This window comes from Oncorhynchus clarkii, chromosome 5, assembly GCF_045791955.1.
Source record: "Oncorhynchus clarkii lewisi isolate Uvic-CL-2024 chromosome 5, UVic_Ocla_1.0, whole genome shotgun sequence".
Classification (NCBI taxonomy): Eukaryota; Metazoa; Chordata; class Actinopteri; order Salmoniformes; family Salmonidae; genus Oncorhynchus; species Oncorhynchus clarkii.
Genome location: NC_092151.1, coordinates 27,794,708 through 27,821,923, shown reverse-complemented (window position 1 = coordinate 27,821,923; position 27,216 = coordinate 27,794,708). Strand labels below are relative to the sequence as shown.

At 40.8% G+C, this 27,216-nt stretch overlaps 1 protein-coding gene across 2 annotated transcripts; it reads right to left on the bottom strand.

Moving 5' to 3' along the window:
* Positions 1 to 27,124, bottom strand: LOC139408600 (growth hormone receptor b). 2 transcript variants are annotated; one of them, XM_071152670.1, is made up of 10 exons: positions 26,820 to 27,104; positions 22,907 to 23,122; positions 17,491 to 17,583; positions 7,337 to 7,478; positions 6,942 to 7,108; positions 6,042 to 6,220; positions 2,301 to 2,445; positions 2,095 to 2,185; positions 1,906 to 1,975; positions 1 to 1,739 (listed from the first exon to the last, which is right to left on the bottom strand). In XM_071152670.1, exons 2-10 carry the CDS (start codon positions 23,001 to 23,003, stop codon positions 834 to 836), a joined length of 1,890 nt encoding a protein of 629 aa, XP_071008771.1. In that variant the 5' UTR covers positions 23,004 to 23,122; positions 26,820 to 27,104; the 3' UTR covers positions 1 to 833. The 2 variants fall into 2 exon arrangements, with proteins under 2 accessions (XP_071008771.1, XP_071008772.1); XM_071152671.1 differs by lacking the exon at positions 22,907 to 23,122 and having other exon boundaries at positions 26,820 to 27,124.
* Positions 27,125 to 27,216: the final 92 nt, after the last annotated feature.

The following is a 27,216-nucleotide window of genomic DNA, read 5'->3' as shown; positions in this document are numbered from 1 at the left end:
TTTAAATGTGAAAGATGTTTATGAGTAACATTATAGCTGTACAATAAAGAACCATTAGCATTTAGAGATCTCCAGAAGGATAATCTGACATTTGATAGTCCCCTTTTTGTAAGTGGTAGCTACAACATAGTAAGCAGAATTCTTTATTCTTGTTTTAATAATCACACATTTTGTATATATGCAAAATAACAGCAAACATTCAGTAAGCACAATGTCCTACTATTTTAGACTTGTTTAAAAACCACAGTCAATCAGCAGAACACATATGGTAGATTCCCACTTGGTCACCAAATACTTCACTTTTGACACAATATTGAGATCTGTAAATACTTTTCATAGTTGTAAAGACCAATTATTGGGATTATTGTAAACAACATTATCAACAACAACACTAAGTTAAGTATTTTTCCTTGTGATGGCATTTAAAGTCACATGTAGGTGATGTTCTTCAAAATATATATTTTTATTTCACATTCATAATATGTGACGAGGTTCATATGGCCAGTTCCTGTGAGAGACCATAATTCCTTCTTGTCCTTTCCCTATTTTCTTTGTTCACTCAGTTTTTGTTTAAGTTTTTGCAGACAGGTGTGGCACCTTGAAGAACAGACCCCTCTCCTGTACTCACCATACACCTTACCAAACCTCAAAATGTCTACAGCTGTCATGTTGGGAGAAGGAACGGGAAGAGGGGGGGCAGGCAGGGAACCCTCTCATTTTTGTAGGTATGATATTTGGGACCCTACTCTTTTGATGTTTAGTCACTCAGGCACTGAATTCCCATGCCCCCATGTGTCCAATCACAAATGACTGGCATAGTCCCTATACCTCTGTTATGGTGTAATGTTGCCCAGTAGGTCAGGGGTCAGGTACCCCTCTGGTGTAGGTGTGGGCAGGGGAAGCTTGGTTACATCTGGCTGGGGTGCAGGTGTGGGTCCAGGCTTCAGAAGGAGGCTGTTCTGCCTGTCTACTCCCTCCACCATGGTGTAGGCAGAGACAGGGGGCAGTGGGGAGACAGGAGAGGCAGGTGGAATGGGGGGCATTTCAGCCTCAAAGTACAGGCTCTGGTACTCTCCGAAGGGCTGTCCCTGCACAAGACTACTGTCCTCTGTTGGAGCAGGCTGGCTGGCTCTCCCAGTGGGGAGTCTGGCACTCATCTTCCCAGCATCTAACTCTGAGGTGTAGCCTCCCACATCAGCATTCACCACCAGCAGCTGAAACTCTTTCCTCTTCTTCTCTTTCTCCTTTTCCTTCTCATCCTTCTCTGAATTCTCATCCACATTCCTCTGCTCCTCATGTGTCAGCAGCACTTCACCAGTTAGTCTCACCTCATTCACCTGGGTGTAGAGGTCCTCCCTGCCAGGTGAAGCCCAGGGAGAATCCTCAGTGGTGGGGGTCTGGACTGGGGAGCTGGCCTTAGTGCTGGCCAGGCAAGAGGGCTCCAGGGCGCGGCTGGTGTTGGGGAGGAGGGAGTGGAAGGGGGCCTCTGGGTCAGGCAGATCAGGGTCACAGCAGCTGGCCCGGCCCGAGTCATCATCCCTGAAGCCAATGGTGATAGGGGGACAGTCTGAGGAGGCACAGTGGTCCATCAAGCACTGGGTGTCCAGCACAGTCAGCCTGTCGTTGGGCTCCTCCATGTCCAGCTCGATGAACTCCACCCAGGGGTCGTCGCTGTACAGGTCTGGCCTCAAGTCAGGGATGCCGCCCAGGATGGAGGTCAGCTCAGCCAAATTACCTTTCTATGGTAAACAACAGATAATACCTTAGAGTTAGTTTAAGGGGCAACATACACTTATTACAACCTTGCTGGTAATTCATATTGCCTCCCCATAAAACTCTAGTGGCAATGGTTTTAATGGTACAAGTAAATAATTCTAGGTATTTTTCATTGTGTGAAGTTAATACCTTAAAAAGCTCTGGGTCTATGCCTTTGATTTTGGGACCAGGAATTGGAGGCAGGAGAATCACCATGAACCTTGAAGAAAGATAGCGGAAGCGTTATTAAAAGACATGTAGCATTAGACTGTACATTTTTTTATGAAGAGGTTTGGTATTTTGAGACAAAGTGAAAGGTAAAACGTAAAAGTTTCTTACTTCTGTTGCTGGGAATAGATTACCAGCATTAGGATGACTGCCAAACCCAAAGCAGCAAAGACAAGCAGGACAGTAACTGGAAGTCTCGACTCTGAGCACATATGGATATGTAGAAAGCAATTAATACGATTCAAAACAGAGACATCATACATATTATAACAGCAAACATTTTATATGACAGTATTTAAAAAACAATACATCAGTACCTTTAGTAGGGATGTGTATGAATATGGAGTCACTGAATTCCCCAAAGTTACGGGATGCTAGCGTCTTGCACCTCACCCTGACCTCATTATCTGTGTTGGTGCGCAGCCCGTATAGTGATCGCTGCATTCCCTTTTCAAGGTCCACCTAGGGTTGCAGTCAAAACAGAGAGGTTTCACACCAGTTAGTTAGTAAATATCACCCGCACGATAGGAGGAAACATAACTTACACCTGCAGGTTTAATGATTTGGTTTAAGGGACACACTACTTAGAGTTTAACTGAGGATAAGTCACTTTGAGAAAAATATAATGTCATATAAAGACATGAATCAACTTAAAAGCAATAGAGCCTTGGTATGTCATCTTGGTAGATTACCCCAAAGATTCATGTTGCCTTGCATGGAAGGAGTTAACGTGAAAGAGGTAGAATGAGAGGGCAAACTGCCCTTGGAAAGAGGCAGTTTGTTCTAAATTACAATGTGGGAGGAGGCATAAGTCTTGATTATTAGGTCATTTTATTATTCACTGAAATTATCTTAAAATAATGCAGAAAATCTATTCATTTATTATTTATTTTATTTTAACAACTACACCACACCAGTCATCCAACAGACTCCCATTCAGAGCGACACACAAAAGCATCCAGGGTCAACGCCTTGCTCAAGGGCACGTCAACAGATCTTACTTCTTATTATAATTATGTTTTATTTTTACTTTATTTTTTATACTTGTTATACTTTATCTTTGACCATCATTCTATCTTCCGCCCAGCAACTCCACTCCCACTTGTCTCCAATTCCACAACCGAACCCTCAGCTTCCTTCAGCCCATCCCATCTTTCTCTGCTGGCCACCCTCTTCGGATTTCTACACAACCTATATCTTTCAACTATGCTGTGATGTTTAACGTAAGATTTCAATCTATCTAATCGAATAGAATCCACAGATTGCGAGTTAAAGATAAATACTTTTGCTAAGAGTATAATTATATTAATAATTGACTCTACAGATCTCCTAACATTACTATTTATAGGGTCAAATTTTAGATCAATGTTATGCATTTTCAGCCATTCCTGAACCTGAGACCAGAAACAGGCTACCTGAGGGCAATACCAAAATAAATGGTCTATTGATTCTGTATCCTCACAACAAAATCTGCAGAGCTTTGATGATTTTAAGCCCCAAATATTCAACATTTTGTTGGTGGCAAGAATTCTATAGAATAATTTTAGCTGAAAAGCATGAAGTCTTGAATCTTGCGTCGTTTTATATAGCAACTCATACACCCTGTACCATGGAATCATTACATCACAAATCTCTTCCCAACTATTTTGCAATCTGTATGTCACAGTTGTCAACATACTGGTCCTCAAATGAAACTGGTATACTTTCCTATTTATGCTATTTTTATTCCTCCGCCAGTTTTGATCCTTTATATTTGGCAGACAGACCAGTTCCCTACCTCCTCCCGCTGCCACCTGCCATCTCCATTTTTGGGGTAATGCTGTAATTGGTTGTACTCTTGGATTGAGCAGACCTTCCTGTACAATTCTGATAACTCCATGAAAGACGTAACTCTACCATTCCAATTTACAATATCATTTAAGAACAAAATACCCTTTTCAAACATCTTTCACATGAATACAGGTATTTTATCAACCAGCACATTTGAGTTCAGCCATAATATTTGTTGTAATATTTGTTCTATCTTTTCAGGGGGGTGAAATTTAAATTGTATATTGTATAGATAGGCACTCTTTATTTTGTCTGGTTTAGCATCCCAGATAAACCAAAATATTTTTTGCTCATAAATGAATCATCAGGAGTAGGCAGCGCCATAAATAAGTAAGTGAGTAAACTGAGATATGACTAAGGAGTTAATCAGGGCAATTTTTCCATAAATAGACAGGTACTGTATATTAGTCCATATGTATAAGTGAACATGTAATTGAGTATGTGTGTGTTCATATCCACTTTATAGTGTTCAGATATTTTTACCGTTCCCATACTTTCTTTTTTTCGGAACTTGAAGTCCCTGTAGAATTTGGTACAGCCATGGAGTTATGGAGCTGTCTCGGAATAGCTGTCCATCTATAAAGAGTTTGTCCACAATGAGAAAGGCACGGTTACCCCTCTCTCTCTGTTTCCTCTGTACAGGATACAGTCTCTTGCGACGTTTGTTTATCTCACATGGAAATTGGTAATTGAGACCGAATTGGGTCTCTTTAAGCTCCCTTCCCCTGCTTTTGATCAGCTCCTTTTGTAGCTAGTGTTCAAATTCTGCAATGATTGGCCAGGGACCCTTGGTCTTGTCGCTTTGAGCTCCAAGTCTGTGCACACGGTGGAAAAACACCTGGTTTACAGTCTCTAGAGGAAATTTCAAGGCGGATTGCATGAATTCTCTGGTCGCGCCCTCTGAATTTTGGTTGCGTCCTCAGGAATCCCAGAAAATATTAGATTTTCACGCATTCTACGACTTTGTATGTCTAGCAGCGACTCCTTCAACACCCTGTTTTCCCTGAGTAGACAATCCATTTTAGAATCGTGGATTTTCACCTTGGCTGTGAGTGCCTTGTTCTCTCCTTCGAGCGTGAGAATTTCCCTCTGGCTAAACTCCAAACTCCCCCTCAGCCCTAATACCTCCTCACACAACTTTTCCAGTGTTGCATGGATTCCAGCCAGAACACTAGCCTATACTTCAACGGTAAGTCAATTGTCCGTGTCTGTAGATTAATCTGTTTTTCTTTTTTTTGTCGGGTTCTTTTGTGAGGTAGTAGGATCATTCCATGATGGAGTATGTTGTTCCTCCATAGATTAAAGCTATTGGTACTCGTCGATTACCCTCAGGATCGCCTTAGTATCCAGGTTGGCTCATTCCTGCAACTAGTTGTTTTTCAAAAGTTTTTCAAAATGTGTCTTTCCCACGACGATGGCCGGTGTCTGTAGTACAGCCACCTAGCACTGTTGTTTGGTTAGAGGTGTTTCCTAGCTGTTAAAAGCTAAACGCATCGCGGAATCCACGCAAAAACAAATACAGTAAACCTTAGTCAGGTCAAAATAATCTTTACTGCATAGTCTCAGTAGGCACTGTATGTCCAGAGAAAGGTTTATGTGAACACTGGAACACTGCTGTCACGATTGTCGTAATGATTAGAACAAGGCGCAGCGTGAATAGAGTTCCACATATTTTTAATGAACTGAAACTCACTCAACAAACAACCAAATGAACCGTGACGCTACTAGTGTGCACACAGGCACCTAACTGTAGACAAGATCCCACACCAGAAAGTGGGAAAAAGGGCTGCCTAAATATGATCCCCAATCAGAGACAACGATAAACAGCTGTCTCTGATTGGGAACCATATCAGGCCAACATAGACATACAAAACCCCTAGACATACAAAACCCCATAGACATACAAAACCCCATAGACATACAAAAACCCTAGACATACAAAAACCTAGAGTACCCACCCTAGTCACACCCTGACCTAACCTTATCTAAGGTCAGGGCATGACAACTGCATTTAATCTTTACTGCCAATGTAAAGATTCTGAAATGACCCAATGATCTGCAATAGTGTGAACGAAATAGTCAAACAGAGTCCTCATGGAATGGGTATAGGTGGTGCCAGGAGATTTCCTGGTCTAATCACAGAGTCAAGAAGAACTCCTAACCCAGCCCTATGCATAAAGGCCAGGACTAGGAGTTTTTCCCCCCTGTTTTAGGGTGTGTAGACTCACCGTCCTCCACAGTGTTGAGTTGACCTCGCGGTACTGCACCTCGTACTGCAGCGTCATCCAGCCCATCGACACGTCTGCAGAGTGTGGCGGTTCCCAGCTCAACATGATATCAAAGTGGCTCCCGGTTAGACCCACATTCAGCAGGGTCCAGTTCAGCGCTATTGGAGGGTCTGGTTCCACTGGAACACATTTAAAACCACATTAGGTTCACCACTTGAAATGCAGAATGGCACATCAAAAATGTAGTATATTCTAGTATAGAAAACATTAGGAACACCTGATATTTCCATGACAAAGACTGACCAGGTGAATCCAGGTGAAAGCTAGGAGCCCTTATTGATGTCACTTGTTAAATCCACTTCAATCAGTGTAGATGAAGGGCAGGAGACTTGTTAAAGAAGGAATTTTTCAGCCTTGAGACAATTTAGACATGGATTGTGTATGTGTGCCATTCCGAGGGTTAATGGGGAAGACAAAATATTTAAGTGCATTTGATGGTAGGTGGCAGGCACACCGGTTTGAGTGTGTCAAGAGCTGCAATGCTGCTGAGTTTTCACGCTCAACAGCTTCCCGTGTGTATCAAGAACGGTCCACCACCCAAAGGACATCCAGCCAACTTGACACAACTGTGGGAGGCATTGGAGTCAACATGGGCCAGCATCCCTGTGGAACGCTTTTTTTTTGTGGGGGGGGGGGGGGGGGGGGGGGTGTTCCTAATGTTCGGTGTATAAAATTCAGTATTTCCACATTTTATTTTCCAATGATAAAAAAGTTATTAGGGTTTAAAATATGGGAGATGTGTGGAGGCAGACAGAGGACACACAGGTGAGTGTAGGGTAGCTATAGGTAGCTATGAATGGAGGAATAACTGTGGTTTATGAATACAGGGGCCAGGCTAACCGATGTCTTCCACAGTGAAGATGACCTCGTCATAGAGAATGTCCTGATCGCCAGAGCGGAGCTGGACACTGTAGGTCATCCAGACCTTCGTGTAGCTTTCATTGAAGAAGCACTCGTTTGTCCTGTCAACGTAGCGAGGACATTCACCCCACTCTTTGGGAGATATGCTGCAGGCAAGGGGAGACAACATAGAGGTTTTAATAATGTGCTGATGACAGGAAAGACTGACATCATGCACCTGACATAATTTAGATAAGAGGGAGAGACTCCCATACAGTTAAGAACTACAAATTATTTCAGAAGAAAAACTATTTGGCTCTCAAATATTTAATTTATTTAATTTCAGCCCCAGAATGTTTATCTCTCCCTTAATTTGGGAATATTTTTTCTCTCACTTCCTATCATTAATGTAGTAGAATATCCGCAGGTCTCTGGGTTCTGTAAAGTTCTGGAAAACTCCGACATTCCATCTGCAGCGGAATGTGTTCATGTCATGGGAGACACAGCCAGTGATCTGGGGGCGGATCTGGAAGAGGGCTGAGAGGGAGGCAGAGAAGGGAGGGAGAGAGAGAAGGATTGTTACGTTCTGACCTTAGTTCCTTTGTTTTGTCTTTGTTTTAGTATGGTCAGGGCGTGAGTTAGGGTGGGCAGTCTATGTTCTTTTTTCTATGATTTGGGATTTCTGTGTTTGGCCTGGTATGGTTCTCAATCAGAGGCAGCTGTCAATCGTTGTCCCTGATTGAGAACCATACTTAGGTAGCCTGTTTTCACCCTTGAGTTGTGGGTGATTATTTTCTGTTTTCGTATTCTGTACCAGACAGAACTGTTTCGGTTTCATTTCGTTCTCTTGTTGGTTTTGTATTTTAGTGTTCTGAGTTCTATTAAAGAATATGAACACTTACCACGCTGCACATTGGTCCTCACCTTCTTCCAGCCATGACAAGCGTGAGAGGAGGTGAGCACACACATTCTATATAGACTTTCAAAAAAGTCAAAAGTCAAACTTAAACATGAACACACACCCAGTCTAGTCAACCTATCTGTTGCTGATACCATTTACAGGGCTGAGTTGCTCTTCAAGTGTAAGACAAACTGAGCGTAACATAACTCATCCTCGTAACATAATGCCGCATGGCGGACAGCTACGTTTTCCTGGAAGTATCCGCATACCTCTAAATCTGTCAGCCAGACTTTACCGCCCACAGGAATATCGGTGAAAACCCTGCCGTCATCTGTCCTCAGAACTGCACTTACATTGTACACTGCATCTGCCGTCATCTGTTCTCAGAACTGCACTTACATAGTACACTGCATGAAAACTACACTCATAGTAAGTGTTCAGAGATCTGCTGTATCTGCAGGAAAATGACAGCTGGCAATAAAATAGTGCAATTGGGAGTATTTTCTCCGAAACCAATTACTACTACACCTGAAACGCTGTAATATGATGCATCTTATTACCTTCTGCTCCTAGGGGTCAATTAAGGAAACTATAAATAAGCTGTAGGAAAGATAAATGATAATTCCTATCATGTTTATGACAGCAATATGACATACAGTGGGGCAAAAAAGTATTTAGTCAGCCACCAATTGTGCAAGTTCTCCCACTTAAAAGGATGAGAGAGGCCTGTAATTTTCATCATAGGTACACTTCAACTATGACAGACAAAATGAGGAAAAAAATCCAGAAAATCACATTGTAGGATTTTTAATGAATTTATTTGCAAATTATGGTGAAAAATAAGTATTTGGTCACCTACAAACAAGCAAGATTTCTGGCTCTCACAGACCTGTAACTTCTTTAAGAGCCTCCTCTGTCCTCCACTCGTTACCTGTATTAATGGCACCCGTTTGAACTTGTTATCAGTATAAAAGACACCTGTCCACAACCTCAAACAGTCACACTCCAAACTCCACTATGGTCAAGACCTGTATCGTGAGATTTTGAGTGAAAACCTCCTTCCATCAGCAAGGGCATTGAAGATGAAACGTGGCTGGGTCTTTCAGCATGACAATGATCCCAAACACACCACCCGGGCAACGAAGGAGTGGCTTCGTAAGAAACATTTCAAGGTCCTGGAGTGGCCTAGCCAGTCTCCAGATCTCAACCCCATAGAAACTCTTTGGAGGGAGTTAAAAGTCTGTGTTGCCCAGCAACAGTCCCAAAACATCACTGCTCTAGAGGAGATCTGCATGGAGGAATGGGCCAAAATACCAGCAACAGTGTGTGAAAACCTTGTGAAGACTTACAGGAAATGTTTGACCTCTGTCATTGCCAACAAAGGGTACATAACAAAGTATTGAGATAAACTTTTGTTATTGACCAAATACTTATTTTCCACCATAATTTGCAAATAAATTCATTAAAAACCCTACAATGTGATTTTCTGGATTTTTTTTCTAATTTTGTCTGTCATAGTTGAAGTGTACCTATGATGAAAATTACAGGCCTCTCATCTTTTTAAGTGGGAGAATTTGCAATTTTTTTTTTGCCCCACTGTATCAGGCGAGCGCTGTCCAGGTCTGTCTGTACTATAGTACATGATTATATGAATGTGTTCCCAGAGAGAGGGGAGCTTTCGGTAAACAGTCCTATTTGTTCATAGCCTTGAAGAGGCACTTAGGTCCTTTAGTAATTAGTACCATCTCCCATAATGTGCCACATCAACACCGCTGAGAGGGACAGCACAATAGCAGGTAGAATGGCTCTGGCGCCTAGGGAGAATTCACAGCTGTGTGGCTCTTCTGAGGAGAGATGCATACCACTGGCTTGGTTAGCAGCTCATCAGGGTGGCCAAAGGTTAAAAATAACTTGTTTACCAGATCCTTTTCTACCAGGAACTTCCTCGGAATGAAAAGGAAAAATCAATCCAATAATTGGCAATGCTCAAGTGTTTCATACTTGCTCAATTTCCTGTGACTGGTGAGGATTCAGCACAGGTGGTGTGTGTGTGTGTGTGCTGTGCACAAATTGTGACTCTACATCCAGACTCCCCATTTTGACTTAATATTTTCAAAATATAAATATGCACATGTATGTGAGTACTTGTGAATGTTCTTGAATGTCCACGTGAGTAAGTGCAGTCTGCCAAGTTGAGGTCATTTTTTTTCACACCATGTGCACAGCAGATATCACTGGCTCCAACAGGACGTTAAAGCTCAAATTTCAAACAGACCTTTCCAAGAAAACAAGTGTCAAATATAATTTTGGGCTCCAGTTATTCTAGTGTTCCAGTCGCTGGAAGGTGAACTCTTTTACAAAATGTCCCCCACTTCTGATACAAAATGTCCTCTACTATCTCGTAAATGAGTCTACTCATCTCTCACATTAGGACTGAAAATTCAAAACATTCATTATGACTTTAATGAAAGGGAAATAGAGGGTTGTTTGATTGGCTGCTGTGTACTAGGAGGAATGGAGGGAGGAAATGGGTGTTTTAATCAATGGGTTTCTAAATGCATAAAGTAATTCTCTGTAGAGTACACATGATGATGAGCGCTAGCACTGGATGATTTATAGCAGGGGTGTCACTCGTTCCATGAAGGGCCTAGAGCAGAAACAGGCCCGCGGACATTATTACTATATATTTTTCTCCCCAATTTCGCGGTATCCAATTGGTAGTTACAGTCTTGTCCCATCGCTACAACTCCCGTACGTATTCGGGAGAGGCGAAGGTCGAGAGCCCTGCATCCCCCGAAACACGACCCAGCCAAAACGCACTGCTTCTTGACACAATGCCTGCTTAATCCGGAAGCTAGCCACACCAATGTTTCAGAGGAAACACCATACACCTCGACTGTGTAAGCGCCCGGCTCGCCACAAGAGTCGCTAGAGTGTGATGGGACAAGGAAATCTCAGCCTGCCAAACCCTCTCCTAACCTGGACGACGCTAGGCCAATTGTGCGCCAAATCATGGGTCTCCCAGTCACGGCAAGCTGTGACACAGCCTGGGATCGAACCCGGGTCTGTAGTGACGCCTCAAGCACTGCGATGCGGTGCCTTAGACCGCTGTACAACTCGGGAGGTCCCCGCAAATTGATTTTAACAAACAATTGGTCCCCCCAAAAATGCGGCCCTCCGTTGAATTACATTTCATAATCCTGATGTAGCCCTCGTCCAAAAAGTTTGCCCACCCGTGACCTAGAGTCTGCTGGTTTTTCCTTTCAATTAAGACCTAGACAACCAGGTGAGGGGATTTGCTTCCTAATTAGTAACCTTAATTCATCAACCAAGTACAAGGGAGTAGCAAAAAACCTGCAGACTCTCGGCCCTCCATGGAATGAGTTTGACACGTGCTTTATAGAATTTAATTCACTATTTTCTCTCTCCTATGTGCATCACTGACGTATGCCAGATACACATACACAATTATAGAGATGAAAGGGATGGTGCTATTGCCTTACCAACCTCTCGATGTTGTTTATTCTCATTTGGAGTGATGTTTGTGCAACGTGTGTATTAAAATACCCTGCGCACTAAAACACCAATTTCCTTCCTCCATCTCTCCTATTACACAGCAGCCGAACAAACACAACCCTCTCCTTCCCTTTGATTAAAGTCAGGATGAATGTTTTGACTTTTCAGTCCTACTGTCAGAGAGTAATTCACAAGATGGTGTTTAAAAATAAATATGTACCTAACATAAATGTACATCGAGTCTTTACCTATTCTGTTTGTTCCAGAAATCAAAAGCAATTATATGTGAAAAGTAAAAATTTTCACATTTATGGTAGAGAAAAGCTTACGTGAAGGACAGCTGGTGTTATATATTGTAGCTACTTAAGTAGACACTTTAAAGCAATAGCTGCAACCAAGGTTGTCCCCTTCAATTGAACATCTTTAAAGCTCTGTGAGACAAAAACTTGGTTTACTCTAGTATGGGAAGCATTGAAAATGTGTAATTTCTGTCTGTGTGCGTGAGCTGGCAGTGTCCTCTCCTCCTGCACTGTTCTATGTCCATCTGTTTCACTCAGACAGTAACCTTTTTGGCTGGGTACTGCTGATTCTCAGAAAATAAAATTGAGTATATTTTTTGCTGGTCGCTCAAACCCTTTCACCCATTCTGACAGAGTGTGAAGTACCACTTACTGGAAACAGAATAACTCTGTCAAAGCACCACTGCCAAAGCTTATAAAAATCTGAGACAAAAGAGACTTACGGTAGAGTGAAAGCTTCTATTCAATACGTCAGCGCTAAAGAGTTATATAACGTGTATAATGTTGCATAACATGAAGAAACACTTAGGAGAACTGTGTGACTTCATCATAAAGGCCTGAACCACCTAGGAATAGAACGTCCTGCACTCAAACTTTGTACATTACAACGCTGCATCTGTTGAGAGGGGGAGTCTGAATAACTAAACCGTTTCCCACAGTGCACCACTCACTGCTCTCACTGCCCCCTCCAGAATTCCTGGAAATTCTGTTCCTGGGAAGAACTCGATATGTGCCCATGCATGCATGCTTATTTAGAGCACGTGTTCTAAGAGGTTGTAGTAGTCTGTATAATAAACTACACAGCGCCATTGCATTATCATAAAGCATATTAGAGTTTTCACAAATAACCATTATATTTATTTATTTTTAATGTAACATTTAAACCAGAGTGTGTAATGAGATCATTCATATTGTATATCAGTAATCTATTCCTCTAAGAGTTAAATTAAATGTGTTCCACGCAGTTAAAGTGTGATGATACCGCCTGGTGTGTAACCATAGTGTGATGATACCCCCATGGTGTGTACCCATAACCTGTACCCATAGTGTGATGATACCCCCTGGTGTGTACCCATAACATGTACCCATAGTTTTTTTATTTATTTATTTTTAATTTATTTATTTATTTAACCTTTATTTAACCAGGTAGGCTAGTTGAGAACAAGTTCTCATTTGCAACTGCGACCTGGCCAAGATAAAGCAGAGCAGTGTGAACAGACAACACAGAGTTACACATGGAGTAAACAATTAACAAGTCAATAACACAGTAGAAAAAAAGAGAGTCTAAATACATTGTGTGCAAAAGGCATGAGGAGGTAGGCGAATAATTACAATTTTGCAGATTAACACTGGAGTGATAAATGATCAGATGGTCATGTACAGGTAGAGATATTGGTGTGCAAAAGAGCAGAAAAGTAAATAAATTAAAAACAGTATGGGGATGAGGTAGGTAAAATTGGGTGGGCTATTTACCGATAGACTATGTACAGCTGCAGCGATCGGTTAGCTGCTCAGATAGCAGATGTTTGAAGTTGGTGAGGGAGATAAAAGTCTCCAACTTCAGCGATTTTTGCTATTCTTTCCAGTCACAGGCAGCAGAGAACTGGAACGAAAGGCGGCCAAATGAGGTGTTGGCTTTAGGGATGATCAGTGAGATACACCTGCTGGAGTGCATGCTACGGGTGGGTGTTGCCATCGTGACCAGTGAACTGAGATAAGGCGGAGCTTTACCTAGCATGGACTTGTAGATGACCTGGAACCAGTGGGTCTGGCGACGAATATGTAGCGAGGGCCAGCCGACTAGAGCATACAGGTCGCAGTGGTGGGTGGTATAAGGTGCTTTAGTGACAAAACGGATGGCACTGTGATAAACTGCATCCAGTTTGCTGAGTAGAGTGTTGGAAGCTATTTTGTAGATGACGTCGCCAAAGTCGAGGATCGGTAGGATAGTCAGTTTTACTAGGGTAAGTTTGGCGGCGTGAGTGAAGGAGGCTTTGTTGCAGAATAGAAAGCCGACTCTAGATTTGATTTTCGATTGGAGATGTTTGATATGAGTCTGGAAGGAGAGTTTACAGTCTAGCCAGACACCTAGGTACTTATAGATGTCCACATATTCAAGGTCGGAACCATCCAGGGTGGTGATACTAGTCAGGCGTGCGGGTGCAGGCAGCGAACGGTTGAAAAGCATGCATTTGGTTTTACTAGCGTTTAAGAGCAGTTGGAGGCCACGGAAGGAGTGTTGTATGATATTGAAGCTCGTTTGGAGGTTAGATAGCACAGTGTCCAAGGACGGGCCGGAAGTATATAGAATGGTGTCGTCTGCGTAGAGGTGAATCAGGAAATCGCCCGCAGCAAGAGCAGCATCATTGATATATACAGAGAAAAGAGTCGGCCCGAGAATTGAACCCTGTGGCACCCCCAAAGAGACTGCCAGAGGACCGGACAGCATGCCCTCCGATTTGACACACTGAACTCTGTCTGCAAAGTAGTTGGTGAACCAGGCAAGGCAGTCATCAGACTGTTGAGCTGTTGGCCGAGGTTGGAGTAGCCAGGCGGAAGGCATGGCCAGCCGTTGAGAAATGCTTGTTGAAGTTTTCGATAATCATGGATTTATCGGTGGTGACCGTGTTACCTAGCCTCAGTGCAGTGGGCAGCTGGGAGGAGGTGCTCTTGTTCTCCATGGACTTCACAGTGTCCCAGAACTTTTTGGAGTTGGTGCTACAGGATGCACATTTTTGCCTGAAGAAGCTGGCCTTGGCTGCGTGTATTGGTTCCTGACTTCCCTGAACAGTTGCCTATCGCGGGGACTATTCGATGCTATTGCAGTCCGCCACAGGATGTTTTTGTGCTGGTTTTTGTGCTTGGGCAGTCAGGTCTGGAGTGAACCAAGGGCTATATCTGTTCTTAGTTCTGCATTTTTTGAATGGAGAATGCTTATCTAAAATGGTGAGGAAGTTACTTTTGAAGAATGACCAGGCATCCTCAACTGACGGGATGAGGTCAATGTCCTTCCAGGATACCTGGGCCAGGTCGATTAGAAAGGCCTGCTCACAGAAGTGTTTTAGGGAGTGTTTGACAGTGATGAGGGGTGGTCGTTTGACTGCGGCTCCGTGGCGGATACAGGCAATGAGGCAGTGATCGCTGAGATCCTGGTTGAAGACGGCGGAGGTGTATTTGGAGGGCCAGTTGGTCAGGATGACGTCTATGAGGGTGCCCTTGTTTACAGATTTAGGGTTGTACCTGGTGGGTTCCTTGATGATTTGTGTGAGATTGAGGGCATCTAGCTTAGATTGTAGGACTGCCGGGGTGTTAAGCATATCCCAGTTTAGGTCACCTAACAGAACAAACTTTGAAGCTAGATGGGGGGCGATCAATTCACAAATGGTGTCCAGGGCACAGCTAGGAGCTGAGGGGGGTCGGTAGCAGGCGGCAACAGTGAGAGACTTATTTCTGGAGAGAGTAATTTTTAAGATTAGTAGTTCGAACTGTTTGGGTATGGACCTGGAAAGTATGACATTACTTTGCAGGCTATCTCTGCAGTAGACTGCAACTCCTCCCCCTTTGGCAGTTCTATCTTGACGGAAAATGTTATAGTTGGGTATGGAAATCTCTGAATTTTTGCTGGCCTTCCTGAGCCAGGATTCAGACACGGCAAGGACATCAGGGTTAGCAGAGTGTGCTAAAGCAGTGAGTAAAACAAACTTAGGGAGGAGGCTTCTGATGTTGACATGCATGAAACCAAGGCTTTTTCGATCACAGAAGTCAACAAATGAGGGTGCCTGGGGACATGCAGGGCCTGGGTTTACCTCCACATCACCCGCGGAACAGAGGAGGAGTAGTATGAGGGTGCGGCTAAAGGCTATCAAAACTGGTCGCCTAGAGCGTTGGGGACAAAGAATAAAAGGAGCAGATTTCTGGGCATGGTAGAATATATTCAGGGCATAATGCGCAGACAGGGGTATGGTGGGGTGCGGGTACAGCGGAGGTAAGCCCAGGCACTGGGTGATGATGAGAGAGGTTGTATCTCTGGACATGCTGGTTGTAATGGGTGAGGTCACTGCATGTGTGGGAGGTGGGACAAAGGGGGTATCAGGGGTATGAAGAGTGGAACTAGGGGCTCCATTGTAAACTAAAACAATGATAACTAACCTGAACAACAGTATACAAGGCATATTGACATTTGAGAGAGACATACAACGAGGCATACAGTAATCACAGGTGTTGAATTGGGAGAGCTAGCTAAAACAGTAGGTGAGACAACAACAGCTAATCAGCTAGCACAACAACAGCAGGTAACATGGCGTTGACTAGGCAGGGAGGGTCGGATTAACTACACACAGAGCCTGAGTGCGGCTGGGGCCGACAGATAAAACATAAACAAGCAGAATGGAGTACCGTGATTAATGGACAGTTCAGCATGCATCAGCTATGTAGCCAAGTGATCAGTGTCCAGGGGGCAGTGGTGGATGGGGCAGGGAAGCTGGACTGGCGAGTATTATCCAGGTAAAAAAAAAAACTGGCTGGCTGTGCAGGAGGTAAAAGCCGCTAGCAGTGGCTAACAATGACTAAATAGCTTGTAGCTAGTTAGCTGTTTAGCTTCTGGAGGTTCTTGAATGTGTTCTAAAAATTAAAAATAATAGCGATTCCGTATCACATTGGGTGAGGCAGGTTACCGGGAGGTGTAATCGAATTAAAAATCAAAAAGAGATTGAAAGTAAATATGGGTCCAGTGAGTGGTTGGGCTGGCTGGGGACGCGGCGATTCAGACAGTTAGCAGGCCTGTGCTAACAAGCTAACAGTTAGTAGGCCGGGGCTAAACAAGCTAGCAGTTAGCAGACCGGGGCTAAACAAGCTAGCAGTTAGCAGGCCGAATTAGCAAGCAAGCAGATAGCAAGGGCTAGAAAGCCTTTGGGGGACGTCGCGATGGGGTTAAGTCTGTTTATGCCTCTTCATGCGGTGACATTGATAGACCGGTCGTGGGTCCGGATATTGTAGCCCAGGAGTATGCTTTGGTGGTAGCACAGGAGCTCTGGCCGGGCTAGCTTCAAGCTAAGTAGATGGAAAAGCTAGCCAGGAGTAATCATCCGGGGTTGCGGTTAGCTAGTTAGCTAGTTGTGAAGATCCAGATGAGAATGTTCTGTTTGCGGTGGGAATCCGGGGATAAAAATAATAAAAATAAAAATAATAGGTCCGTTATGCTTTGGTTAGAGTCGCGTTGTTCGAACTGGTGAGAGCTTTCCGAGCTAAAGGTTAGCTGATGACCGCTAGCAATGGTTTGCTGACTGATAGCTGGTAGTTAGCTGGCTAGCTTCAGTTGAGGGGTTCCGGATCCGAAGTAAATATAAATACTTTAGAAAAAAAAGCAAATCTACGCTACATTGGGTGAGGCGGGTTGCAGGAGAGTATTTAGATGTTGAGGTTTAGCAAAATGTTTTAAAAGATATGCGAAGAAAAATATGTAAAAAACGATATATACAAGGGACACGACACGACAAGACGTCTGACTGCTACGCCATCTTGGATTAGTGTGATGATACCCCCTGGTGTGTACCCATAACATGTTCCCATAGTGTGATGATACCCCCTGGTGTGTACCCATAACGTGTACCCATAGTGTGATGATACCCGCTGGTATGTACCCATAACGTGTACCCATAGTGTCATACAGTATATCATCCAGCACTATATAGTGTACATACTATATTGTCCTTAGCAGGAATTCTACATGCAAAGGAAATACTTGACTTATAGGAATATGTTAGATCAGTATTGATAGTCCTGTGAAAGGAAAGCCCTTCTAGTTTGGTCTGGTTCATCATTGATCAAAAGGTACCTTGTTTAGAGGTGGGCGGCTCCTGCGATAAAACTGGAAGGATGAGGACGAGGCAGATGAAGAGAATGTGGGAGGTTTCCATGATGTTTGACCCTAGAAAAACATGACAGGAGAGTTATTGAGTTATATGAGTTATTTCACTGTCTCATCTCCACTGAACCCTAACCCTAAAACGGACCAGATAAAAGTATCTGTACTCCCATACCCTTATATAAGTCCAGTCTGGAAATTAGGGAGAGATTTTTAATTATAGAATAATGATTCACTTTTTCAATGCTAGTTAAGGATATTTTAGTTTTCAAACTGAATGTATTAACTACAAAAAGGGTAATAAAAAGAGATGAATTTGATATCAAATTATATATACAGTACCAGTCAAAAGTTTGGACACACCTACATTTTTACGATGTTTTACATAGTAGAATAAGAGTGAAGACATCAAAACTATGATATAACACATATGGAATCATGTAGTAACCAAAAAAGTATTAAGCAAATCAAAATATATTTGAGATTTTTCAAAGTAGCCACCATTTTCCTTGAAGACGGATTTGCACATTCTTGGCATTCTCTCAACCAGCTTCATGAGGTAGTCACTTTGAATGCATTTCAATTAACAGGTGTGCCTTGTTAAAAGTTATTTTGTGGAATTTCTTTCCTTCTTAATGCGTTTGAGCCAATCAGTTGTGTTGTGACAAGGTAGGGGTGGTATACAGAAGATAGCCCTATTTGGTAAAATACAAAGTCCATATTATGGCAAGAACAGCTCAAATAAGCAAAGAGAAATGACAGTCCCTCATTACTTTAAGACATGAAGGTCAGTCAATCTGTAAAATGACAAGAAGTTTCTTCAAGTACAGCTGCAAAAACCATCAAGTGCTATGATGAAACTGGCTCTCATGGGGACCGCCACAGGAAAGGAAGAACCAGAGGTACCTCAGCAGCATAAATTCATTAGAGTTAACTGCACCTCAGATTATAGCCCAAATAAAAGCTTCACAGAGCTCTAGTAATAGCCACATCTCAACATCAACTGTTCAGAGGAGACTGAAACCACTACTAATGGACACCAATAAGAAAAATAGACTTGCTTGGGACAAGAAACACCAGCAATGGGGGAAATCTGTCCTTTGGTCTGTGGAGTCCAAATTTTGGTTCCAACTTCCGTGTCTTTGCGAGACAAAGAGTGGTGAACGGATGATCTCCGCATGTGTGCTTCCCACCATGAAGCATGGAGGAGGAGGTGTGATGGTTCTTTGCTGGTGACACTGTCTGGGATTTATTTAGAATTCAAGGAAAACTTATCCAGCATGGCTACCACAGCATTCTGCAGCGATACGCCATCCCATCTGGTTTGCGCTTAGGGGACTATCATTTGTTTTTCAACAGGACAATGACCCAAAACACACCTCCAGGCTGTGTAAGGGCTATTTGACCAAGAAGGAGACCAACAAGTTCTCAGCATACGTGGGAACTCCTTCAAGACTGTTGTAAAAGCATTCCTCATGAAGCTGGTTGAGAGAATACCAAGAGTGTGCAAAGCTGTCATCAAGGCAAAGGTTGGCTACTTTGAATAAAAAATATGTTTTTGATTTGTTGGACTCTTTTTTGGTTACTACATGATTCCATAGAAAATATTAAGAAAAATTAAGAAAAACCCTTGAGTAGATGTGTCCAAACCTTTGACTGGTACTGTATGTATATATATTTGTGGCATGTATGTAAAATGTGTGTAGAATGTACATGTAAAAACAAAAGAAAAAGCTGTAAGAACAAAGCAAAGGGTAACGCTGTTGAGAGTTGGGCAAGACTTGAAAAGTAGCGTTCATTTCCTCTATTGAAAACAGATAGACCCGTCTTCAATTTGATCGATTATTAACGTTTAAAAATACCTAAAGTTGTATTACAAAAGTATTTTGAAATGTTTTAGCAAAGTTTACAGGTAACTTTTGAGATATTTTGTAGTAACTTTGCGCAAATTGAAAGCTGTTTCTTTCTGGATTAAACGGGCCAAATAAATGGACATTTTGGATATATATGGACGGAATTAATCAAACAAAAGGACAATTTGTGATGTTTATGGGACATATTGGAGTGCCAACAAAAGAAGCTCGTCAAAGGTAAGGCATGATTTATATTTTATTTCTGCATTTTGTGTAGCACATGCAGGGTTAAAATGTAAATGTATTTCTTTGTTTACTGCTGTGCTATCATCAGATAATAGCTTCTTATGCTTTAGCGAAAAGCCTTTTTCAAATCTGACATGTTGGCTGGATTCAGAACGAGCGTAGCTTTAATTTGCTATCTTGCATGTGTGATTTAATGAAAGTTTTAATTTTATATTATTTTATTTGAATCTGGCGCTCTGCGTTTTCCCTGGCAATTGGCCAAGTGGGACATTTGCGTCCCCCTATCCCAGAGAGGTTAAGGGCTTGTAAGTAAGCATTTCACAGTAAGGTCTACACTTGTTGTATTCGGCGCATGTGAAAAATCTAATTTGGTTTGACTTCTTAAGTCTGTGGCAGACTGTAACTCCTAAAGAACACAAAAAAATGAAGTACTGAGAGGGGGAATGGGATGTGCTGGAGCTGGGCATTGGTGGGAAGTTAATGATTCATTTGTTGTTCTTAACGCTTCAGATGGTTAACTGATTCAAAATTATATTTGTTGCTCTTGATGAAGTAACATTTGCTCATTTGCTCATTACCGTAATGTGGTCCATAACATGGTAGATGACCGAAATGCATCATCAATGATAAAATATTCCTAGAAAAATATGACTGAAAACTAAATATTTGAGCTTTGCATAAAATGTGCTGTTTAAATGTATGTACTTTTTTATATTAATAATAGTTTAAAACATATATGGGTCAAAGACAAAAGGTTTTCAAAGTAGAAAAAAAAAAAAAACAGCTATTACAATTCCCTAAAAAGCTTTCTTATGTTCATTGGAGTGTTACCTATGCCCTTACATTAGTTATATTCAAGAATAAAGCCAATCATTAATTTTTATTGTGATTTGTATGAATGTGCCCTAGTAAAATGTAATTCAGTATAACACTAAGTGTTTTTTTAATGTCATTGTATGCCCATTTATCATAATCACAAGGTTATATATTCATGCTTAGACTGGCAGAAATGTAACTACCCAGAAAAAATGACATTATTTTATTTTGAATAGCACATATTTGATTTGTCACAGGTACAACTCATAATTTGTTGAAGGTTTTTTACAAAAACGTTCCGCCTTACACTGAAAGAAATGCTAAAATCTTTGAAAATATCTTTCACTCCTTCCTTTGAGATTTGTTTTTATCTCTCTGAGTCAACAAAATAAAGATATTGTATTTTAATATAAAATACTGATGTTATACTGTACCCTGAATGACACATATCACTAAGGCCCACAAATATTGATTAAATGTGATTCCTTCAGCAATAACAATAATGAGTTTCCTTCAGTTGATACTGGAGTTAAGTTCATCACCACATTCATTTATTTGATTTTTTTCACGGCGCCTCCTCTGATTCAATCTCCACTTTTCCCACTTTTTTCAGCATCAGATTGTGTCATTGTATGGATCGGTGGATGATCAGGATTGACATCCTTCTTTCATCTATGATAGCTAAAAAATGAAAATGTAATCATTATGACACTGGCACAGAATAGGATTCACATCCATTAAATGTTATTAGTAGTCTATTAATAATAGGCCATACAATGAAAACACTTAATCAAAGTTTAAAAGTTAAATCAACTCCATCTCATTTTCTCTCCCAAACATGTTTTGTTACTATTTAATTTCTAATGTTAATAATAATCCCTTTACTATAATTTGAGCCTGCAGCAACAATTTACGTTGCATTAAATTGCATTATTACACAATTATTACATGATAGTTAATGTTGTAATTATACTTTGTTACACTGTAACGGGTAAATGTCTATTTAATGCAGGTACACAAATGCAATTTCAAGATACCTACACAAAATAGCTACATAAAATGCCCATCAAACTACTTCAAATCAAACTAGTACATGCTTGATTTTTCATATAGTGCCCCAAATGTGAAGCAGCTATTAACTAATATAATTCATTATCCAGTTTTTATCCATAATTGTGTGTGCATGTGTAATATTATATTAATTAATATAATCCATCAGTTATACCTTAAATGCAATGAAATTAAACATGAACTACAGTGCAAAAGTGCAACTTAATGTTAAGTATTATCCACCTAGCTTTATATCCTATTACATCCTATTCTGTTGCTGACAGTAGCATGAGACCATGAAAACAATACCTTGCTTTTTTTCTGGCTAGTCTTTCCTCCCTAGTAACTGGATCTGCATTAATATTTTGTCTGTGCTGTGCAGCCCTCTTCTTATTAGACAACAACATATACAGTATAAAGATAATGCCTTGAAATACCTTAAAATGCCATAAAATTATTTAAAATTATAATATTCCGTATTCATACAAGTAAATATGAATTGCATGACTAAATGTTGTAACTAATGAAAACATGGGATAACAAAGCTACTGTCATTCAGCATAATGGGTGACATTGTGGTATACCATGAAACTTTTGTTGTGCTGAAGGACAAAAGCATGATACTGAAGGACGGATTTCATACATAAACATATTTAACAGGCATTTCCTTGGCCACCTATATAAAGTAATGACCTTGACCTATAAAGATTATCCTTACTTTTCATATTTAATATATAGCATTTTATAAAATAACATTAAAAGTATATTTTCCGTGTTGTACTGAAGGACATGTGTTTTTGTCACAAATGTTACTAGACGGTTAAAAGGTGAAATCATCAAATATTTCAGAGATTGACTCACCTCATCACATTGCTAGAGGGTCTTCAATGGGTCTTCTTTGTGATGTCACACACTGTCACATGATTACCATCATGTGATATGCTTTAAAATGGCTTTTTACCCTTGTTATACTGAATGTAATTGATGAAGCGCAAAAGTCCAGACAAAAGTTATTCAAGTTTTTAAATATTTTTTAGATACAGTATATCACCCCTTATTCTATATATTGTTGCAAGCACTAACACAATTATGCCATGGGTGTTCATTTATATTTTTAAGATGAATTTCTACATTTAAAATCACTTTTTTAATTAGAATTTTAACCCGGACAGTGACACTGAAGGATATTTTTTACACTTTAGAGATCAATAACTCCCTTAATTTAATAGTTTGCAACACAAATATTTCTGGGTCAAAAGAAGGATTGAGTGAGTGTTGAGTGATTTTAATATTATATTTATACATATTTATAGTTTTATGTTAAATGAATGGCCTTCGGACACCAAATCTACACACCACGACCCATATTATAAACAAAATCCAGGTTATGAACATTACAGTAAGGATAACTTTTTTTTTACCCCCTTTTTTCGTAGTATCCAATTGGTAGTAGTTACTGTCTTGTCTCATCGTTGCAACTCCCATACGGACTCGGGAAAGGTGAAGGTCGAGAGCCATGCGTTCTCCGAAACACAACCCAACCTGGAAGCCAGCCGCACCAATGTGTCGGAGGTAACACCGTACACCTGGCGACCTGGTCAGACAAGGATATCCCTGCCTGCCAAGCCCTGACTAACCTGGATGACACAATAATTCAAACAAAATTATTTCTTAAAATTATAAAAATGATGTCTACTTTGCTCATTATTCCTGGTTTTCCTGGGGGGTATTGAATTTGACTGTTCGGCCACATTTTGAAACCTGACAAAGTCAACAGTCCACTGTTGAACATGACATTTGTTCTGCAGTCAACAACTCTGGGCTGAGTTGTGTCCAGGGTTTATGAAATCAATCCCTCCTACATCCTGGCCCCATTCCAGTTATTTTTCCCTCTCTATGAAAAATATAGGCGGGTCGTTCCAACAATTCAGTGCTTTTGAAAAATGTAAACTTGGTAAAAAAAAAAAGTTTGATTTCACCCAATTATAGCATTCTGTCATAAAGAGCACATGTTCAACTTCATAAAAAACACTCCCATCTCAAGAGGTTAGATAGAAAAAAATACTATAGTAAGTACCTATTAGGCACCAAATAAAGTAACATGGTTGACCGTAACAGGGTTGATGATTTCATTTTAAATCAACAATGAATTCCCTTGTGACAAGGAGAATGGAAGCTTGTTATGTAAAAATAGGGAGGGGTAATTTAATGAAAGCTTCACACAAAAAACAGTTGAAACATTTCTAGCCATTTCTTTTGCAAGTCTTTCTTCATATTAAAGATGCATTTAATTCTTCATGTGCTTTATATTAAAGGGCACTTAATTTAATATAACATGCTTTTAAAATGCAATATTGGTGCACAAATCTGTGGTGGGGCAAGCCAGCAGAAAATGCGGAGTGTTGTGCCATGATTGGCTCAGTGTTCTGTCACTCATGGGGACACTACATCACTGCCAAGTCTAAGGGTAGAGATAAAAAATTCAAGTTTCTTGGGTACTGCCATAATCTTTATATCCATAAAAACTCAGTTTAGCTGGCACGCTTCAGTCAATAATCCACCCAGTTTTACTCCATCAAAATGCATACAAAATTAATCCCAAACATTACTAATAAACTTTTCCAAACAAGTCAAACAATCGTTATTGTCTTTACCGGAGAAAAATACCAAAGAACGCACTCTCATTCACGCGCTTGGAAACACTACACCCAAAATGGGAGCCACCTAGAAAAACTACAATTTCTGGCTCATTTTTTCCAAAAAACATCCTGAAACTCTTTCTAAAGACTGTTGTTGACATCTAGTGGAAGCCCTAGGAATTGCAATCTGGGAGGACTTCGCATTATAATAAAATTGACAGCCATTGAAAATAGTGGTAGGCTGAAATTATTTTTTGGGGGGGGATGGTTTGTCCTCAGATTTTTGCCTGCCATCATCAGTTCTGTTATGCTCACATACATCATCTGAACAGTTTTAGAAACTTTAGAGTGTTTTCTATCCAAATCTACCAATTGTATGCATATCCTAGCTTCTGGGCCTGAGTAACAGGCCGTTTACTTTGGGCACGCTTTTCATCCGGACGTGAAAATATTGCCCCCTACGTAAGAGAGGTTAAACTAGGAAAAGATAACCTTAATCTTAGATTTGGGACCCCACAGACACTCCACTGAATAGCAGGCTAATGATAGCTTTGCAATGCTCGCAGTTAGCCTGTGATTCCTTCCAAACCACATTGTTGAATTTGTGATTTCCAACTGACTGTGTAATGTTTATGTCCAATGACTGATGAGCACCGATACGTTTTATCTATAATTTGTCTTCAGTATTTATCTTCATATGTCAAGGATTAAAAACGATTTGACAGTAGATTGTTGACTTGATTCATGATGATGACTGCTAGCTAATATTTTAAAAGTACGATGTTGACATTATCGAACAAAAGGACCATATGTGATGTAACTGGGACCTTTTGGAGTGCCAACAGAAGAAGATCATCAAAAGGTAAGGCATTTATTATATCTCTATTTCTGACTTTAGTGTCGCACCTGCCTGGTTGAAATATGTTTTTCATGGTTTTGTATGCGGGGCGCTGTCCTCAGATAATCGGTGTGCTTTCACCGTAAAGCCTTTTTGAAATCTGACACAGCGGCTGGATTAACAAGACGTTAAGCTTTATTTTGATGTATTACACTTGTGATTTTATGAAAGTTTAATATTTATAATTCTGTAGTTTGAATTTCGCAATCTTCATTTTCACCGGATGTTGGCCAGGTGAGACGGTAAGAAGTTAAAATGATAAACATTCAACATTGGACATACTGTCAATGAAGCATGGTTTGTGCTCGGAACTTGGAACTGCAAAATCTGACTTTAGTTAGTTCAAGACAACTGGGAACTCGGGAAAAACAAGCTACAACTGGGAAAATACATTTTGAACTTTCACCAACTTGGGCCTCTTTCTAGAGTTTTGACCTGAAGATCACTGACGCCATCATGATTCAATGTTTTTTCTTCTTCGAGTTCCCAGTTGTCTTGAAAGCACCATAAATCCAGAGAGTGCCAGACTTTGATGACAAGTTTGATGACAAAATTTGCCCACAAAGGACCGCCACGCGCCACCTTCCTGTTCAAGTGAGCACAGCACAACAAGGTGAGTCCAAAGATGTCTTGATGCTGCTGCATAAATGATGTAATATGCCAGGGAGATATGTATACTGTAGCTAAGAAAGTAATACTAAGTGTATGTTGTGTAGTAAGCTGTTAGTAGCGCATGTGCCTCACCCTAATAATTTGGTCTATTTTCATCTCTTAATTTCAGCTACTGTTCTGACTTGGTGGTGCACATGTAGCCTATAACCTGTTTTTGAGAAATATAATCATCGAATATTGTAAGAGCTTTCATTGTCTGCTTCATATGCCCCATTTATTTATCCTACGGTTCTGACTTGGTGTACAGGGAGAACACTGTAAGAACGGCCCATGTTCTGAATTCTGTAGCTGTACATTTCAAAAGTGCTGAACAAATAGTTATATTCACTACATCCGTCCTAGCTCGCTCATTAATGTCTTCATCGAAATTACGGATTGCCTCTTATCCGTTCATTGTCCCCGTATTCCATAGTTTGTACATCTCAATTGTCAGTAGAAACCACATTTGTTTAAGCAAGTCAGCCAGTAAGAGGCTGAATTAACTGTTTCGCTGCCAGACAAGGCTCCGCTGATAGCCAGGTGTAGCAGTGTTAAGGTATTGGGACTGCTGTTGGGACTGCTGTTGGGACTCCGTTTGTCACCATTATAGTGCAATTAATGTATTGGTTAGTGTTGTGTAGTGGCTTTGCTGGCATGCACCCCAGGTTTTTGTTGTTGTTGTTGACTCACCAAGATTTACATGCTAAAATCGCCACTGAGCTACACTAAAGGAAATGGTCAAATCTGTTCAAAGGGGGAGAAGACCTTTCAGTAGATAAGTAATTATTTCAATCCAAAGTGTGTATTTGATTACCAGTGTTTAAATGTATACGTATTCGTATTGAAATTTTAGTATGTTCATTAATACATACACATCTGAGGAAGCATTGTCATTTAGACAGATTGTTGAAGAAGATATCAACAAACATCATATTCTTAATTTTATGAGGACAGTCATGTGTTTTAGACTTTAAAATATACAAAGTGACTTTAAATCTTTAAAATATTTCAATTAAACCTCCCCATACACACACAATTTAACTGAAAGTGGGCATATGCAGTAGACTAGATTGAATAAACTTCTTTGAACAACAAAATACTGCATACTACCTAACCCTGGTTTTAATATCCATGCAAACTACTCACCGTATCAGCAAGTTGTATATCGCTGTTCTTTTCTTCAAAGGCGAAACGCTCGTCTCGGCTGAAGACGGGAATACTTGCATTTGGTAGATCACAACCAAAAACGTTCATGGCTTTAAAAAAAAACACAATTTAAACGTGGCCATATTCGACATATGTAATGTTGAGAACAGGTTGCAACTTGTAGCAAGACACATAGCTTTTTCTGTTTTGCACAGAGATTCTAAAAATCTCTGGCAGGCAGCTGCTTTTTTTAGTGTGGACTGCGGAGGATGGTGGGGGATGTCTGGCAGTCTATCCTAGGCGCGCTCAAGTTGCCAGAGCCAACATTACAGCGCCACCTCCTGGTAAATATTTGATATAACATACACGACTACAAATAGTTATTTACACATTTAAG

What these genes read in the sequence shown, in the direction of transcription:
- LOC139408600 (XM_071152670.1), bottom strand. Translation starts at nt 23,003, where the DNA reads ATGGCTCTCGACCTTCACCTTTCCCGAGTCCGTATGGGAGTTGCAACG. An exon ending in ACTCAACACTGTGGAGGACG is followed by an intron (nt 2,446 to 6,041) that starts GTGAGTCTACAC and finishes CTGCAACCCTAG; the next exon opens with GTGGACCTTGAAAAGGGAAT. An exon ending in TAGACCCAGAGCTTTTTAAG is followed by an intron (nt 1,740 to 1,905) that starts GTATTAACTTCA and finishes TGTTTACCATAG; the next exon opens with AAAGGTAATTTGGCTGAGCT.